Source organism: Lissotriton helveticus, chromosome 2_1 (genome assembly GCF_964261635.1).
Source record: "Lissotriton helveticus chromosome 2_1, aLisHel1.1, whole genome shotgun sequence".
NCBI lineage: Eukaryota > Metazoa > Chordata > Amphibia > Caudata > Salamandridae > Lissotriton > Lissotriton helveticus.
In genome coordinates, this window is record NC_136059.1 from 1235558611 (window position 1) to 1235578124 (window position 19514).

At 40.5% G+C, this 19514-nt stretch overlaps 1 protein-coding gene across 3 annotated transcripts in view; it reads left to right on the forward strand.

Moving 5' to 3' along the window:
- ODAM (odontogenic, ameloblast associated) overlaps nucleotides 1-19514 on the forward strand; it is a 42407-nt gene that overhangs the window by 17726 nt on the left and 5167 nt on the right. Inside the window, exons 5-10 of one of the 3 annotated variants that reach the window (XM_078677490.1) lie at nucleotides 39-278; nucleotides 3155-3199; nucleotides 4488-4583; nucleotides 8882-8932; nucleotides 12819-12905; nucleotides 14585-14737. In XM_078677490.1, coding sequence (XP_078533616.1) covers nucleotides 39-278; nucleotides 3155-3199; nucleotides 4488-4583; nucleotides 8882-8932; nucleotides 12819-12905; nucleotides 14585-14737 — 672 coding nt within the window. The remainder of the gene's footprint in view (nucleotides 1-38; nucleotides 279-3154; nucleotides 3200-4487; nucleotides 4584-8881; nucleotides 8933-12818; nucleotides 12906-14584; nucleotides 14738-19514) is intronic. The other 2 variants (XM_078677491.1, XM_078677492.1) reach the window with 2 other exon arrangements.

Below are 19514 nucleotides of genomic sequence, written 5' to 3' on the forward strand. Positions count from 1 at the left end.
TTATATTTATACAAAGAATTGTTATTTTGCTCATGCAGGGTGCAACAGTGGGTCGATTGATTCCTGGAATTCTTCAGCAGCCACAGATACCTGGCCTGACCCAGGTGGGATTTGGACCAAGAGGACCATTTATAGGGCAGTTACCAAATCAGATTGCCTTCCCTGGGCAAGGCCTGCTACCCCAGGGTCCTGGTCAAGGTGCCCAGCAAACACAGCAAGCCCAGCAACAGGACCCTAACAACCCACAAATGCCTCAGCAGAACGGACAGCCTAACCAAGTAAGTGCACTCTCTTTTCTCCTCTGCCCTGCAGTCCAAGCCCCATAGACACTCACCAAGATGCTCTTTCAGTGGTGAAATGGCATGCATGATGTGCAGGATTACTTTTACCCATTTCTTTGTTTTGTATTCCATAATACAGCATTGTGTTTCTTTGTTTGTGACAGTGCGGGGGGGGGGGTTGTTAATCAAGTACAGGAATTAGGCAAGGTTCTTTGCTTGTACTATGGCTTTGAATGTGTGTGAACTGTTTCAATTTCATTCTCACTACATAACTGAGTTACAGCCTATAGTACTCCGACAGAAGTGCACACCTCTGAGCATATAGACATAGAGGTTAGAAGAGTGAGATGCAGAGATAGAAAAGGGGATAAAGAGATGTGTAGTAAATAAAAATAAAGCAGGCAAAGACACTGGATTGTAGAACATCTTACTCTCATGATGCAGCACTAATGTGACCCACTCATGTGGTGAAACATAGGTCCACCAATCCACCCTCTAACCTACCTAACCATGAAATGGGTGGCTACATTTAGTTTTCGTTTCTACTATATCCCAATATTTTCCATTATTATCTGATCGGTTCACCTCATGTTTTTAATTGTCTCATGAAGTTTTATCTATATGGGAATGTGGCTCAGACTCCTGCCATATGGAGCTATGGCCTACATGACACGTGTGCTGCGAACTTGTAAGGGTGGTAGCAGGACAAACTTTTCACTTAAGTTTGATCAATTTCTGTCAATAGCTGGGATTTAAATAAGAGCCTCATTTTTTAATGGGACCATCATAAGAAGCCTGCCAAACATCAGCTTGTTCCTGACTAAGTCACTCTTAGGCCCTGATGTTATTTAGAGGTTGGAGAACTTCTTGGTTTTGAAAGTTGGAGCCTCGGTGGCCCCTGCAGGAGAAACACTCTCACCCGGCATCAGAAATTGAGATATATTTAGGATCGGCGTTCTAATGCTAATTTTAATTTCCCACAACCGTATAAAAATCAAGGGCTGGCATTCCTTGCACAAGAAAAAGATCAATACACCTATCATACAGGGAGAAGACACCCATTTTGTCTTAAATATTGCTTTTTAAGAATGTCAGGTTTCTGGCAAGTAAAGCAAAATCCTATTGGGCCATCATGAACTGACGGCCCACCAGCAACACATTTTTTAAATTTTTGTTTTTTTATTGATTTTCACAATCTTATTGCACAGAGTTACAGTGCATTATGATAGATCACAAATTAAGAAACGTTGGGTATATGTCAACGTCCAGGCATGAATAAACCAGGTTAACTCTGAGTACAGTAATCCCGTTCAGCAAGGGAGACAGGAAGCCCACTCATTAATATTCTCTACAATCTCTGCGGTGTTACGGTAATCCCAGGTGTTTCCCTCTCCATCCCGGCCCCCGCAGAAATGTTTTGTGGTAGTGGTGGAGTACCACCCATGTCCCATGTTGACAGCAGATAGGAATGAAATGGTTGCCATATATCCAATGGCCAAGCCGCAGGTGGCTATAGCTTTGCATATGTGTCACTTTTGGTTTTGCACGCGGCTATAGCTGTGCATATGTGTCACTGTTGGTGTTGCACTAGGTCATGCTCTGCAGCTATGTGTGTAGCTTGGGGGTGCATTTACTGCCCCCCCCGCCCGCAACACAATTTCACAGAAAGATTTACTGCCATGCCAGTGACAATAACAAATCCCTAAATTTTCCAGGCTGGTGGACATGGGCTTGCAGAGGTGGAGCTTCCACCACCCCAGTAGTTTGGCAGCTCATCAGCCAAACACTAAATTACCTTCTCAGTCAATTTCTTTGTGTTTAGGACATGAACAAGTTGTTTTCTGTTAAATAATTAAACATTCTTTCTTATTGTTTCTATTTATTTTGTTCACAGTGCTGCTTAAATTATGTTTGATCTCTTCCACGAGTATGTATTCTTGAAGGTCATGTAAACGTATACTGGTATGCTCGCTTATCCAGTTGCACCTCATGTGCTTTCTTCAGGTTTAGCGAAAACCTAATGATGCACAAATACTAGACCTTGGAGTCTTTTGTGTGTTTGATGTCATGTGTAAACAATAGTCTGCCATCATCTCGGCAATGCTCACCCTGTCATTCTTGCCTTCATCCTATACCTGAGCTGGTCTAATAATAAAGCATGTTCCTCACAGTCTTCCCTTTCCTGTTGTGCAAACCATTTTTATGCCCATTTTACGGAATATCGAGAGATTAGGAATAACACGGCACACTAATAGTGTAGACAGAATTTTGTGGGACAAAATATCGAAATGTAGGTGCATACAGAAGAAGTATAGATTTACTATTCTTAACTCCACATCTGTGTACCTTGAAGATATAGATATCGACAAGGCACATATATATGGAGCTAGGTATAGAAAATATAAACATACTTACCTTTTGCTATTTTGTCCTTCAATATTATTTCCATGATATTTGGTGCCATCAAGATTTCTACCTCAGTATTCCAGGGACACGCCCATTCTTATCACTGTCAGTCAGATATTTTCCACATATCAACTAGCCATACCTAAAATAAAAATTTTCATAACCCATATTTATAATGTATCCTCATATTCATTGTTGTAGAAATGTCTTGTGTGAATAGGGTCAGACTCAACAAACCCCTCTCCCACCTAAAAAAATTACAAACATGTTTTTTGTTACTATTCTAACATATTAATTCACCTCTATATTTCCTGGTAAGTATCATGTTTATTTTTTTAATCAACGGTTATTGCATTAATGAAAGTAAAATTGTTTTCAGGTACCCCACTAATGAAAAGCCTTCCAATTAACTGTGCATATTCTCAATGTATTTTCCCTGCTTCATGTTACTGTGTTTTTTCCACTAGGTGATGCCATATATGGTCTTCCCACAAGGACAGGGGCAGGGACAGGTACATTTTAAGTCATATCTTTAGGAATACATTTTTGGTTGCTTTACTTGTTGGCATGTTCACACAACCAGGCTTTCACTGTGTGTGGGAAACATTGCCATGTTCTACTTCTTCTCAACATTCTTCCACACACATATGTCTCTCCTTTCATCAATTTGCCTCATTCCCCAAGGTTTCTTTATTCCTAGGGTCCTCTTGCTTCCCTATGCATCCCTCTCTCTTTAGTCTAAGCTCTTTTTATCAATCCGACTTTTAAAAATCTCCATAGTTGTATCTTTAAAAGCCATTTATTTGTGGATTGTATAGATTTTCACATTTTCTGCAGAAATTGCATGGCAATGCAATTTTGCCTATACTCATGGACAGTCTTGTGTGTACTTTGATCATGGAAGCGATCCTGTATCAAAGGAGATGAAATTTGATTTGCAGACAAAAATGTGTTTTTGAATTTCTCACATTTTTGGTGGACCAACAATGCTACTTGTCATACAAATGTCTGACGAATACCTTCTAATCTCAAATGCGTAACAAAGAACAGTTTGCCATCAAGATTCAGCATGAACCATACTAACAGTTGACTTCCAAAAAACAATGATTTTGAGAACACTAACGGAAATGCAACCGAAGTTCTTTAACAATAAATGGAATCCTCTGGCACTGGATCCTAAGGGCACCTTCATCACGCCAATAATCTCCTCGGATTAAAGGAATGAGGATACACCTCATCCTTAGTAGATCTTGAAAGGCACATTTCTATAATACCTTTTGGGCTTTTCAAAGCACATCTAGCTTGTGTGTAAATTCACATGTGGTTCATAATATTAAACTTGGAGGGCATATGCAATAACCTTGATTTTGAGAACTTAATCATGTTCAATTTAACAATTTTTCTTCATTGAATGGAACCCACAAAAATATAAAATCAGTGGACTCATCAAACCCAAAATGCAAAACAGTGCCAATGAGAATTGTAATTTTGGGCCACATTGTTTAGAGGAAAACTAAGTTCACTTAATGGTGAATTGAGTTCTTTGCTTATTAATAGCAAGTTCAGCTTCTTTGTGAATATACTGAAGATGCTATCTGTATGTTTAAGACAAAGTTCCCAGATGCACACAACTTCTGCCCTCAGAGTGAAAATGTGAATTTAAACACAAAGAGGCCGTACTTTGTAGAGCCCTCTAGGTTCCATCATCCTTTACCACGATGATGGCCACACGATCCTCCCCAAAAATTCCTCCTCAATTATATTTGAAATTGCACTCCTTCATTATCTTCCCCCAAACAGATGATGCAATATTACCCATTCTACATGTACCCACAACAACAACAGCCTCCACAGCAGGCTCCACAGCAACCAGGACAGCAGCAGCCCACTGATCAGGTACTAAACATTCATATTTTGGGGTGTAAATCTTCAGGCTTATTGGTTACATGATAAAGTATAGGAAAAATTGAGAAAATGAGTCTACCAAAATGGTCTTGATAAGAGTGGTTGTTCAAAGGTATGAATACATCATTTTTAAGCAATGCACTAAAAGTGTCACTTTACCCAGCACATTTTTAGGCCTAAGACCAATCAGTACATGGTCTACTGATCCCAATTTAGCTTTACAAAATAAACGAGAAATGATTGTGATAATCCACTTTTCCATCCTAAAACAGACAAAAGAAATAAGTAGCAATCTTTAAGGACCTTAATCAGAAAATGATCTGTGCACCTAAATTTGATTTTGGCAAGTTAGTACAAATATTTATAAATGCAAATTCATGTTTCTAATTTGCAACGTCATGAATTCTTTTTGGGGAGGGATCTTTAAAATGACACCAGTATAGAATCATTTAAAGTTGAGTAAATCTTCTCCCAGGAGTGACTTGTGGGCATACCAGGATTATTATTATTATTATTATTATTAAATTTCTAAAGCGCTCAGCTACCCGTAGGTTTCCCGGCGCTAAAACCAAAAAGTGAGAGGGGAAAGTCAGAGGAGAACTGTTTAGATATCAAATAGCCAGGTCTTTATCTGTCCACGGAACCTGAGATAATTAGGTTCAATGCGTATCTGAAAGGGGAGAGAATTCCAGAGTGAGGGGGCCAGCCAAGCAAAAGAGCGGCCACCCATTCTGGCTTTCTTGATTCTGGGAACTGACAGTAGGTTTTGATTAGAAGATCGGAGATTACGAGGGGGCAGGTATGATTGTGCAAGGGGGTTGAGATAAGCGGGGGCTAATCCAGAGTTAATTCTGTGGATGATGCAGAGGGCCTTAAATTTTGTCCGATTTTCAATTCGGAGCCAGTGCAGGGAACGAATGGCATTGGAGGTGGGAGAAGTGTTAGGTAATTTGCAGAGGAGTCGTGCAGCCATGTTTTGAACTGTCTGCAACTTGCGCGTCACCTCTTTACTGGCTCCCAGAAGAAGGATGTTCCCGTAGTCCAGTCTAGAAGTTATAAGAGCCTGGACCACTGTCTTCTGCGTGTCCAAGGGAAGCATCCAAATGATTTTTCGCAACCACTTAATGATAGTGATGCAGGTGGAAGATGTTTTAACCACATGGTTCTTCATGGATAGTTGGTTATCGAAGGTGACGCCAAGGTTGCGAGCAGTTATGGATGGAGTGGGGAGAGGGCCCATTTGTGAAGGCCATTGCCTAGGTCCCCATAAGGTGGTGTTGGGACCAAACAGAAGAACCTCAGTTTTGCCCCCATTTAGTTGTAATTTGTGATCCAACATCCAGGCTGCGATGTTACTCAGACCTGTACGGAGGGAAGAAGATGAGGAATGAGAGTCAGAGGAAAGGGAATAGATGATCTGGGTATCATCGGCGTACGAGTAAATAGTGAGCCCAGCTTGCTCTGCAATAGTAGCCAAAGGTCTGACATACAAATTGAAGAGCAAGGGGCTCAGGATGGAACCCTGCGGTACCCCGTACGCCGATGTAAGGGTTAGAGAAGCAGAAGACGAGGAAAAAACTTGAAAGGTGCGATCTGAAAGAAAACTAACAAACCAGGATCTGGTGGATACCTACAAAAAGCAATGAACAAACAGAGGTTTAAAGTTAATTTGCCAGCTGAAAACAGATGGAGCTTTAATCCAGTCAAGGGCAGGAATGGATCTGTTTTCATTGTACAAAAGGGGAGAGAACATCACCAAAATTGGTGAGATGTAGAGGAATGGACTTCTAATGGGGTAGCTGTTTGTTTTCAGTGTATTTACGCTAAACGCTACACCTTGCCATGCAGAAATCTATGCTTGTTGCATGTCTAAATATTGACTTAGGTGGGTATTCCTAGGAAGCTACAACAATTTTGTCTTTCCTGTAGTACAATTTGGAATTCTTCTTGAATGCCATTCCAGGCTTTCTGTGTGAATTAAGTTACAGATCTTGTCATTAACAATAACCTGATAAAACAGTAAACAGAAACTGCAGAGAAATCTGCACAAATGTTGCTCCACTCTTGGAGGGATTCAATTGCCATTTGCTGACTGTTAAATCTGCCCTAATGATGGCTATTTTAAGGAACACTTCTAAGTGACACCATATTTGCAACTTACACCGAACTACTAGTGTAAGGTATGATATGGTACATTTTTATTGTTTAGTTAATTAAAACAATAATGATATTAAAAGTACACCCCAGATTCAGATAAAAAACAATTAAAAAAACACTTCATCAAACATGAGTTTGTTATCAAACTCATCAAATTAATATACTTAAGTTAAAAACTAGATAATACAAAACCTAAAAAACGGAAATCACATTCTTGCCTTGTTACAGTAAAGCAGACAAGGTTTTCAAGCCACAAATGTTCCTAGGGCAGAACTGCAGTGCTGTTAAGTGTATAGACGGAGATTTGTTAGCGACCAGATTGCTATGATTACCAGAAGACATTCCGTTCAGGTTGTTTGCCATCCAGCATCTAGTATTGTTAGAGAAGTCCTTTGTACCCCATAGTGGCTCTGACCCCAGCCTTATATTTTCTGGACCTTTTGAACAGCGAAGAACTGGGCCCTTATAAGGTCAGCTAGAACAGGTTTGGCCAAGATCCAAGGATATTTTGTGGGAGACGGTTTACAAAAAAAATACTCCATTATGACAAACTTTCTTACAACTTCCCGGTGACTGAACTTTACTTTAGTAGCTTCACTTGGATTATCAGGGCACCAGGAACAAAGGCGATTTACTCAATCTCTTTAGACTTAATCCTATTCATACCAGGGAGTGCAGAGAATAATTTTCAGATATTTCTTCAGTTAAGGATGTTTTCACATCCGCGAGTGACATATTCCTATTGGGGAATTAATGTAGCATCCCCCTGTCATTTATTCCCTGGTGCACTGATACTTCTCAAGATGTTAGGGCGTTCCTCTCCACCCTAAAATGCCACTTGAGTATTCGTATCCCTGAAATGGGCACTGACACCTCCCTATATACCAAATCAACTTTTGCCGGCCTGCCCATCTCAACTGCATTCTACCTTCCAACTAAAGGGAGGAAAGCAGACATTATTAAGTTTGCATGTCTTATTTCACCTGAATCCAGAGGGACAAGGGTTGCTAAGGGCCCATTTGTTATTGTTTCTTTCCATGTCAGCTGAAGAAGATCTTGACATTCTTTAGAGGAACTTAGTAACTCAGCACCGGTGTCAGGATTTGTGACATCACTAATTGGCGTCCCCAGTTTGGCATTGGTGCCAAGCTCCGCAGTCAGAGGGTGTATCACCAACACTTCTGACTTCACACACCTGTTAACTGGGGATATTTGTTCCCGTGGCTCTTCCAGATCTTTGTTTGGGACCATGGGAGCTACGGTGCATTTCCTCTCTTGTAATCTCTAATTGAAATTATCCTTGTGTAGTGGTGCGTCCTAGAGGTGAATAAAAACTGGGAGACACCAAATCTTCTAGTTTTCTACTGCGTTTGGTCCCTTGTTGTTTGTTCAAAAAGTCTTGCAAAAATACTTATTTACAGTCAGTTTTCTCTATGTTATATAGTTTTCTTTTACTGTAAAGTGATTATAAAGCATAAACGTTGTTTAAAATACCTCATGAACAAATTTCATAACATTTTATTCAACAAAGTTAAATTTAAAAAAAGACTAGAATTATGTTAACAACGTTTTAAAAGGATAGCATCATTTGCTAGAAGGTGTACAAAGATACACACGTTATAAAACTGTTGGTGCAATTAAATAGTTAAAATAATTAAATAAGTAAAATAAGTTGAAAGTCTTTGTTAAAATCTGCTCTTTGTTAATATCATTTTCCATTTTCCATATATACGAGCATTGGTCTCACCTAGAATTTGCCACAGTCGCCTATTTACATTAGAAAATCATTTATAGTTAAGTGTGAAAAGATTGACGATACAAATTGTATGAAAATATCTAACCTTTCAATAACCGAAATTAAAAATTAACAACTTTAGTTTCCGATGCCCATGACTGTCATTAATGTCAATCCGCTCTCATCACTGAAAAGATAGGAAATGCAAGCATTTGAGGAAAGCCCTGAAGCACATTAATGATGACATTATACTGATTGTGATGTGCTTGCGAGAAACCAAGGGTCACTACCATTATTTTCAAAGTCGTGTAATTTTTTTTAAAGAGGGCCACACATATTTTCAGGTGTTGCACTCTACAAAATGACAACTAACTCACAATTAACATTTTTTTAACAGAACACCCCCTTTATCAATCAGCGTGGATTTGTTCCTCAGCAAGCAGCACCAGTAAGTGGATATTATTACAGGGGGTTTGTGCCCACATTTGAACAAGGTGCGATAGAAACATTTTGTAAAGGTATTCTGGCTGCCAGCTGGGATCTTACATCAACAAGTCCTTGTCCAATAACTGCCTGCTTATACCAAGGAAATGTGTGCCTTCATCTTGTCAACGGAGTAACTTGGTGGAGATGTAAACATACTATATGACTAGCTCCTTTACTACGTGGTCTCACCTTTTTTGGTGGGAACAGTGTGGGAAATTGTGGGAGATAATAAGACAGGAGTGTCTGTGCATTAAGTACGCCGTGACCTATGTAACACAAAGCAAACTGGTTAGAAAGTTTTAGTGTCTGAAGTGAAGCTGAAATCCATATGTCCAAATGTCAATTTTGGGTTACAAAATCCCAAACAGAAGTATATGTAATACCTTTTCAAAATGTAATTGAAAGAAGAATCCTGCTTTGCAGGTGAAGTACATAATTACTCTAATGCAAATTGATCTTTAATCTCTAATTATCGCAATACAGATGAGGGTGGAATTTCAAACTGCCCAATTAAAACACACTGCTGGTATTCTTTCTCTACACATATTTTGGCCAATAAGACCTGCCAAAATGCTCTTGGAGAAAATTGGCAAGGAATGGGTACGTAGCTTCAGAGATATCTCACTGTTGAGAGATTAATGTTTATCCCCGAATGTATGATGGTACAGAGCATTCCATTGCAAGGCATGCCTTTACCTCGCATGTGTTACAATGCGAATGCCTTTACCACACATGACCTTTACCACTCATTTCTTTATAAGAAATATGTCTTTACCAAGAATGCCTTTACTACGAATTTTCCAGCACAGGTCGTCAAGAGGAAGCGGAAGGGTCTTTCTGTTTGCTCTAATGACACTGATAGCCTTGACCACACCTGGTGCCTTTACCACCGTTACCAGCATAAGCCCGTACCACCAGTGCAATGTATATGCCTTTACCATTCATACCTCTACAACGTTAGTTCTTTGTAATGGCACGAGTGGTAAAGGCATATGCGTTGTAACAAAATGTGGGGTAATGGCTATTCGTGGTAACAGTGCATGCATTGTTCCGCATGCGTGGTAAAGGTACTGTGTGGTTACAGCCTCATTGTAATGGTTGTTTCCCTTACTTGCTGCAATATCAGAATAAGGCTTTATATGGGTTTTATCTTAGCCATTTTCTTAGTCCATATAATGAATAATTAAGGTGGGCTCCATAAACTTTCTAAATAAATAATTCTTATTTAATTTGGATAGGGTAAAAGGTAAATCTTTTAACTTAGCACATACATGCATTGAAGGGAGGCAATCACATTCACTAGTTCTGAGATTACAGGAGAAAACCTTCCTGTTTAGTTTTCCATTATTTTTCAAGTTTAGTGAAATTCTTGAAGAGAATTGTAGCTATTTTGACTTTTCTGTATGGCCCTACCACATTTCTTGATTTTTTTTCTAGACTCTATTCTAGTTGGTATTACAACTCAATGCATCGTGACACTGCTATTAGCTGCCTCAGTGTGTGTGATGTGGCCCAAAAATTGGATTTGTAAAATTGGTTTCACTCACTTTGTCTATTTAACTTTTTTGTAAGGACATAGCAGATGGTTCGGAAATGCATGAATGGCCTGGATGTTAAATTATATATGGGGGCTAAACTGTGTATATATACCACCCACATATATGACCAAAATAAATGGCTGCCAAGAGCACCACTCTTCCCTGGCTGAGCTTTATTTTTAAGGCAATGCAATAACACATGCTAAGGATAGGTGCACCAACTGTGTAGAAAACGTACTTTATATTGACAATTCACCCTTAAAGTCTACCTTATGAGCTCATAAGTCAGGCTGTCTCATATATTAAAAAAGTGCCACACTCTAAGTTAATGCCATCGCAGTGTCTTAAATAGCTAGTTGACTGTGTAGGCTTGTCCATATTTTTCATAAAACATGACTAGGTGGGTTTAAAATATTTAATTCCATAGCTCCACCTGGGAAAATCTAGCAGACTCATTCAAAGTTGTTGCCCACTTAATGTTCAAAATCTGATTTAATGGTGACATCAGATTGATACTCTGCCATATTTTCACATTAAGGCAAAGAAGAAGTGGTGCAAAATGAGGTGAGAACTGCAAATAATGAGATATTAATGGGTGGCAGAATGTCTATAATCACTTCCTGGTGCACAGGACACGTCTGGCACTAAACCACTACCTCTTTAGAAAATTAATGGACCTACGAACACTTTATCTGAATAGCAAGGCACAGCTGGAAGAAAATGACTCAAGGACTCATGACTTTACTACAAGAAAATTACTCCAATAATTTTAACTCCTGCTGCAACAAAGATGAGTGCCCACTCCTAACTTCCGCTGACCACCAGGGAACAGAATTGTTTCATGGGTCAGGGGTTTGTCCTCCTGTTTAGATGATCCTACGGCAGAAAAATGAAGGACTACTGTCTCCATCAGGGTCAATCTGACCACAGATGAGTGCACCCTGCAGGAGGCTTGGCCGGACAGTGATCTAATTCTTAGAAGCAGCCTGTCCTAGAAAGCTGAGGATTTGAAGGACTGACTAGAAATATTTTTTAAAGCATTTGTGGAAAGGTAAGACTATGGGGCCCATTAGGATGGCAGGCGGACTTTGTCCACCCGCCATTCCGACGTAAAACGGGACCACCCGCCATAAGGACGGCGGTCCCGTGGGGGCCATTAGGCTGCGCCCGCCAAACTGGCGGGTGCAATCCGCATTTTTAAAATGCTCATTACTAAAAATGTACATTGTGCACTTCAATGCACAACGTGACAGGCCCCGTGCGGAGCCTGTCACGTTGTGCATTGAAGTGCAGGTGGGGTACCATAGGTACCCCCCATGTGCACCCCCCACCCCCACCCCGTAGTCCCTGGGGGCCCGCAACGGGCCCCCACAAGACATTCCCGCATGCCTTTCCGTGGCTTTCTAGCCTTCACCCTAATATGGATGGCGGTGTCTGACAGACACCGCCACCATATGAAACTCTTTTCCGCCCGGTCAACTCCTTGACCGGGCGGAAAAGCGACAGGCGGTCTTTCCGTCCGCCGCGGTCCCCCCCACCATAGAAATATGGTAGGGGGAAATGGGTGGCAGACGGGGAAGGATGTCAGGGGGATCGCTACCGCCAGCATGGTGGTCTGCCTGACATCCTAATGGAGCCCTAAGGGTTTGGTCTACCTTTAAGTGGACAGTACTTTGTCCGTCAGGGTGGTGAAGATAATCTATGTCCTTAGTCAGAATCTTATATTAGTTAAGGTGCATTCTTTCTTTTGTAAGCCCATGTAAAGGAGGAAATGCTCCCAGAAGCCACCTCAAGTTTTCTCACTCTCCCCTTTACACCCTTCTTTTCTCCTCCCTGTACACCAGTTCTCTACCTTGTGATATTGCAGCTTTCATCTTTATTTTTGCATCTCCCTTTCCCTCACAGGCACTCCATAAATTCTTGCCCCTACTATGTTTCTCTCCCTGTAGACCCAGACCCATCCCTCTTCTACAATGATAGTATTATTATGAATAATATTGTTGATGTTGTATTGTTGTTGTAAATATTATTTTGGGACCTTTCTTTTAGGTTTTTGGGTTAGTTTTCTATTGTATTTGAATTGCTCTCACTGAAGTTGTTTTTTAATCCATTTGATATGAAAAATGCTCTTTATGAAATCAAATGATAAAATCAATTGATGAAACATATTTGTCATGCTGTAAATTTTGTAGAATGAGATCAGAATGTAAAAAGAGCATTGTTGCCCTGTGATTTTCCAAAATGGGAAAGGTATTTTCATACAATCAATATGGTCTCTTCATAGTATTTACTCTGTTCATAATCTCATAGGTAGTTCCAGGTGCACAGCAACAACAGCAACAGCAGCAGATGCCCAATGACCCATCAGCAGGAGGCGCACTTACAACCCAGACAATGGTAAAAAAGTCTCTCTCAAGAATGACCGATTGACTCAGAAAATACCACCCGCTCGCCTACCCATACACCTATACCAATTGTAAAGACACACCCATGACTAAGCTAGCTGGAGACAGTCGTGGTAGGGATACGCTTTCAGAAGGCCACGCAGCCAAGTAGATCACATGTGACTTCCGTGTTATGACCATATAGCGCAATCGAAAAATCTCACACAGAAAGAACGAAATGATTTCAGTGTCAATATGGATGTATAAAAACAAACACACATCACAGAGTTCCAAAGTTTAAAATATTTCTGCTTTCTTTTCATACATTCCTTGTTGATTTCTTTTACTTTGTATTTGTGTAGTCATTTAGTTATGTAGGTTTTTTTCTTGTGCAGCAAGTTTGTGCTCGCCTACACTAGTGTCAAGCCACCAAGAAGAAAGAGGCAGTGGTTGCTCTTATATATACAAATTTCTTGCAAACATTTTCAAAATGTTTAAGGATAGTTAGGAACTTCAGAAATATGTTCTTTTCTAATTTCGAAATGATGTTTAAAATTGGTGACAAGTGAGATTAACTTTAATAATTTAATAATTGCATGTTGAGACATTATTAGCTAACCATAATGAAGCTATTCAATACGTACTTGTTAATTCAACAAATCATATGGGGAGTCCTTCTTAACTAACCATATTATAGCTATTGAGCAGGAGCTAGTTAATTTAACGAATAATACATGTTAGATGTAAAATTAGAACGAGTCTGAATGAATCAATGACAAAAGGCCATAATAAGTGACAGTAGAATACATACCATTGTTAAACATAAAAACGTGGGTTCAAGGTGGAAATTAGAAATGTGGATGATGACAGAAGGATAACTGTTGTACAAATAAAAGCATTAACAATCTGTAAACAAGTACATAAATAGGGGTTTCTGAAAAGAGCTTAAGGTAGGCACCATCCTGGCTTCAGAATTCTGGAAATAACAGTCATTAAAAAATAACTGAAAGGACTAAAAGAATAATTCATTTAAAGGCCTGCAAGTTGAACTTATCCCACGTTTGTAGCAACCTGGTTGTCTGCCAAGTGATATATTAACCTTGCTCTATTGATACCCAATATTAGAGAAGCTATTACAGCCTATAGATTGCTGTAGGACTTAACATACAAAATATGTTTCTGTATGTGGAGAGCAGCGAAAATACTGGAAAATAGGATGCAAATATATTTTAACAGTGTTTTTGCTTGGCAATAGTGATACACATCTGCAAACAATTGATATAATAAAGTAGTTTGAAAATAATAATCGTCATCCTCATGATAAAACATACATTTTTCAATAGTCACAGACAAACTGTATTGCATATACTTGCTACTTACATGAGGAACAAACTAGCATATTTATGTGATAGATATAATGATGAATAGATCACCTCCAATTGTACATTATATAGTGCCAGTAAATGTTATAACCACATAGAGGGACACGGCTGTGGGTTAACATGTGTGCAGACCTACACAATCTGATCTCAATGCAAAGCAGTTGCAGAGGAACATGGGCTCATACATTTCTCTTGATAATAGTGTAACTACAGTAAACTTAATGACTGTTACCACATGCAGTGAGGCAGGTGTGTATATAGTATATACACTTCCTTTAATCATCTTGTCTGTCTTTCATTGTCACTGCAGCCCTTTGGAGGTGTGATGCCACAGTTCCATGGAGACAGGATGCACTTTGCCAATGGAGGTCTGATGCTCCCCACCACCAAAGCTACCCCTTCTGCTGATGCTCTGGCTTCCTCTCCAGAGCCAACTGGTGATGCCAACTACATGAAAGACAAGGTACTAGAGTATCAACTGTCAGGGTCTGTAATGCAACGTGTTGTGATTTGTTTTGGGATAAATGCATAGGTAAATTTGATTTATAGAGCTAAGGTAGATGATAACCTAGCTTTTTGATCACATGAGTACAAAAGGATTTTTACCAAGAGAATGAGATGTTGTAGTGGCATGGTAGGTTTTACTTTTTGATTGCTGTTGGTTCATAAATTCCTCTCATAAATCCCTTATAGTGCAGCATGATCTTTACTTTCAGCATTAAATATGCCATGCATTTTAGATTATATTGAAGAAAGCGGCGCCCTACATGAAACTCAGTCTGGCTTTAGGGCCGGCTTCAGTACCGAGACGGCCCTCATTGAAGTTGCCGAGTCTATCAGGTGGTCCTTAGATTCAGGGGCATCAGCTATGCTGGTGCTCCTGGATCTATCAGCTGCTTTCGATACTGTAGATCACAGCAGTCTGCTGACCCGACTTAAGGACATAGGCCTTGGTGACAAAGCACTCAATTGGCTACTCTCCTACCTCACTAATCGCTCCCAGAAAGTGGCCTTGGGCCCTTTCTCTTCTGGACCAAAAAAGCTGTGGTGTGGCGTCCCGCAGGGGTCGGCACTCAGCCCCCTGCTGTTTAATGTCTATTTGGCCCCGCTGTTCACCTTGATTGCCAAATGGGGGGTCAAGGCAATATCCTATGCGGACGACACTCAATTAGTCTTCCCATATACAGACACGTCCGAGGCAGCCTTCAGTAAAATCAGGGGCTGTCTTCAAGACGTGGCCAAATGGATGAACACTAATAAGCTCAAAATGAATGCGAGCAAAACGGAGGTGCTATTCTTCGGAAATCTTAAACATCCTCCGCCGGATCTGTGGTGGCCAATTGAAATGGGCCCTGCCCCATCGCCTGGCACACATGCAAAAAATTTAGGAGTAAAATGGGATGAGAACTTGTCTTTCTTACCTCATATACAACAGCTCACTGCTGGCTGCCTGCATAAACTCAAAAATTTGCGGAAATTTCTGCCTCTGCTACCAGTCGAGTGTCGTAAAATGGTTGTTCACGCCACAATCACATCTCGACTCGACTATTCTAATGGCCTCTATCTTGGTCTTCCTAAATACGCGGTGCATCGCCTACAGATCGTGCAGAATGCGGCTGCGAGATTGATAAACCGTGTCCCTTTTAGGCAGCACATCTCTCCGCATCTGCACAAGCTGCATTGGCTGCCAGTGGCAAGCAGAATTAAGTTCAAAGTGCTTACCCTGGCCTTCAGAGCGCTAAAAGGCACGTGTCCCAATTATCTTAAACTCCGACTCCCCCGTTACCACCAAAAACGAGAGCTGCGCTCAAACTCCCTGCTCAAGCTAACTGTACCGCGCGTGAGGAAAGCTAGACTGGGAGGCAGGTCCTTCTCGGCCGGCACGGCAAAACTCTGGAATACCCTGCCCCCTGCCATCCAATCCGCCACGTCAGAAGCCAGCTTTAGGAAACTCCTAAAAACTTGGCTTTTCACGCAATAAATCCTGTTCTCCCTCCTGATTACCCACTCTTGTTGTAGGACTCGCTAGCGCCGGGACACCTCTCCAGAGGTAGCTGTACGCGCTTAACAAGTTTCTGTATTATTATTTATTATTATCTATTTCCATGGAACAGTATATAGCACACTAACGTTGTATATTCATCTTCAGATCAGTATGAATAACCATCTCCTTTGTTTCTTTGCCTTTCTTGCTCGCCCTCCACCTTCGTCTAGCTCGCTTTACCTTCATCTCTACCAAGATCTTGTCCCTTTCAATATCTCATATTTATCACTTTTTTCCACCCGTAGCTCTCTTATTGGCTATCTCTTTAGGATCCTGATTCACAAAGGTAAACTGAGACGAAAGTCTAACTTTACAACTTTTCAGTATCCACAAAGGCATTTACGAGCAATAAAATTAGACTTTTGTCTCAGTTAAACTTAAGTTTTGGTCCTATGTTTAATTGAGACCAAAAGTCTAAGGACTCTCTATCGCTCTCCTCTTCTAGTTTTCCCTTAAGACTTTCTATAGGAGTTCGAAAGCCTGAACTCACTTCCCCAATATGTGCATGGAGCCACAAAACAAGGTTTCGCAGGCCCACTCTAAAAGCCACAAAATCTGCATAGCATGCATTCTACTAATATAAACATCCTAGCGTGTCATTTGATATCTAGCACTATATAAAGTCATAAATTAAATTAAAAAATCACACAGTCTGATAATCGGGCAGTTCTGCTTGTTTTACTATCTGTAGATCTTCTGCAGCAATGTCTAGTCCACTTCGTTTGCTGTAGGTTTAACAGTAGTTTCATTGGAGAAACACGCATTTCTATGCGCAATTAACTTTGCATATCAATTTAGGAACATGAAAATCTATAGAAGAGGAAGAGTATTTCACTGACTCGCACATATTGCAAGCACTTAAAAAATAAATGAAAAAGTAGGAAGTCTAAAGCCCGTACAGCTCACAAAGTAAAAAAAACGATGTCACAGTTCTGTCATGAATGATCCTTATTTATTACTACAGCAAACCTTATATACAGCACCAAATTGGCTGAGCTCACAGTTTGAAAACGTTTTATTGAAGCATTTACATGAAAGCACATAAAGTAAGACATATATCAGTGAGCAGTATACCTAATTATGAGAAGTGTATGTATGTTTGCAAATAAGATACTTTATTTTGCAGTAAAAGACTAAAAGAAAAATGATAAGAAAAAAGAGGAAAAAATTAGGAGAGAAAGCAAAGAAGAAATACATTCATGTACATTTTTTAAATGTAAGAGTAGCTGGATAAAAAACTTAACACATGGCAGCTGTAGCAAACTGTTTTTTATTTTGTCATTAGCGTCTAGAGGAGAAACACTTTAAAGTCTATGTTTGTCACCTATATGATTGCACCCAGACTGGAAGGATAATTTGGTAACATCCTTCTGGCAAGAGGTTATTTGCATGAAAGCAATAACAATAACAAGAGCAATTCATTTAGCACTGAGGGTAAGGATTTATATAACGGTGATAATGAACCCAGAAAATTATTCTCAAAAGAGAGGGGAAAGTTAAATTGGAAAATATCATAATGTACCTTCCTCACTTTTACATAACCAACATAAGTTAGAAACAGAAATATCAAACTTACATATGTGAACTTGGAGTGACAAGTAGTCTATTGTAAATGAAAAACAACAATTGAGTAATACTGGGCGATATGGAAATTTTAAATACCTTCAGCCAAATTTTGTTCCAACTTTTTAACTCAAACATGCACTGATTGTCATGTTTCCACAAGAGCTCAATTGATGATTTTAGTTATGATAACTGCTGGTAGATTAATTGATCTACAAATAGGGGCCGCTCTTCCTATAGTAGCATTCCAAATCAAATTGTACAAGAAAGCTGGTGAAGTATCATTATGATCAAGTGGAAATAAATGTGAATACCCAGATAAGAAGTAGAAAGGGAGATATGCAATAACACATGGTTCTTAAGAAATTTCCTGGATAGTGATAAAATGGGTTGTAATATTTCAAAAGGTATTATAGAGGATTTATCCCAAAGTTCGTTAGTCAAGTATATTTTGTAAACATATATTTATTGCCATTTAAAGATTTGCTCAGTTACCTGACATCATAGACCAGGTACTGTATACACCAGACCAGCATGCTGAGATTACAAACATGGGGGCACATTAGGATGTAGGGCGGATCGCCACCGCCATGTGGTCGGTGGCGATCCACCTTACATCCTAGCCTGCCCGCCATTCTTTTCCCCCCGCCATATTAATATGGCGGGGGAGTGCGGCTGACGGCAAGACCATCTGCCGCTTTTCCGCCCGGTCGACTTGGGGTTTTATATGGTGACGGTGTCCGTTAGACACCGCCATCCATATCAGGATGCAGGTGGGAGGAGCCTATCCATGGTGGCGATGCCGCCACGGAAAGGCATGCAGTTTCCTAGTTTGGGGCCCGTTGAGGGCCCCCAGGATGTTGGGGTGGCACACTACGGTACCCCCTACATGTGCATGCACAACATGGCAGGCACCTGAAAAGCACCACCCACCGCAATGATAAAAATGCAGGATGCGCCTGCCAGTGTGGCGGGTGCATCCTAATGTCACCCACGGGATCCCTGCACATATGGCGTGCCGTCACTTTTACCGTCAGGACTGCCTGCCATCCTAATGACCCTCATGGAGTACAATCATGTGGCACTTATCTCCAAGCATATTAGTAAACAGTAATACAATATACACTTCCACATCGTTATGTGCTGGTCAGTATTAGCGTGTGTGGGAATGCTATCAATCCATGACATCCTATTTACGGTATGTCTGGGGAGGCTGAGCCCAATAACAAGGTGGTCAGTGAAGGGGTAGTGTGCACAAGTCCTACTTGACTCCATAGGAATGCCAAAATATAAGGGGTGACTGGGAGAAAAAAATACAAAATAAAAGAATTGCAATAACCCGTATCGTAGGATGTGCATAACCAAACTGCAAAAAACTTGGCTCTGGGACCGAACGTGGCTCTGGGACTAAATGTGTCTCATGATAAGGGGGGTGTCTGGTATAGGACAGCAAATTGCACATGCTTTGTGGCAGTCAGGAAGACAGGGTCCAAACGGTGTGCAGGGAAGTTGGTCAGGCAAGCAACTCATGTAACCTTATATCACTGAAACACTCACAGTACATGGAGGAAGGCGCATTATCCCAATCATCTATTCACCTACTCCCCCCTCTAAAGACCCTACATCACTCCTC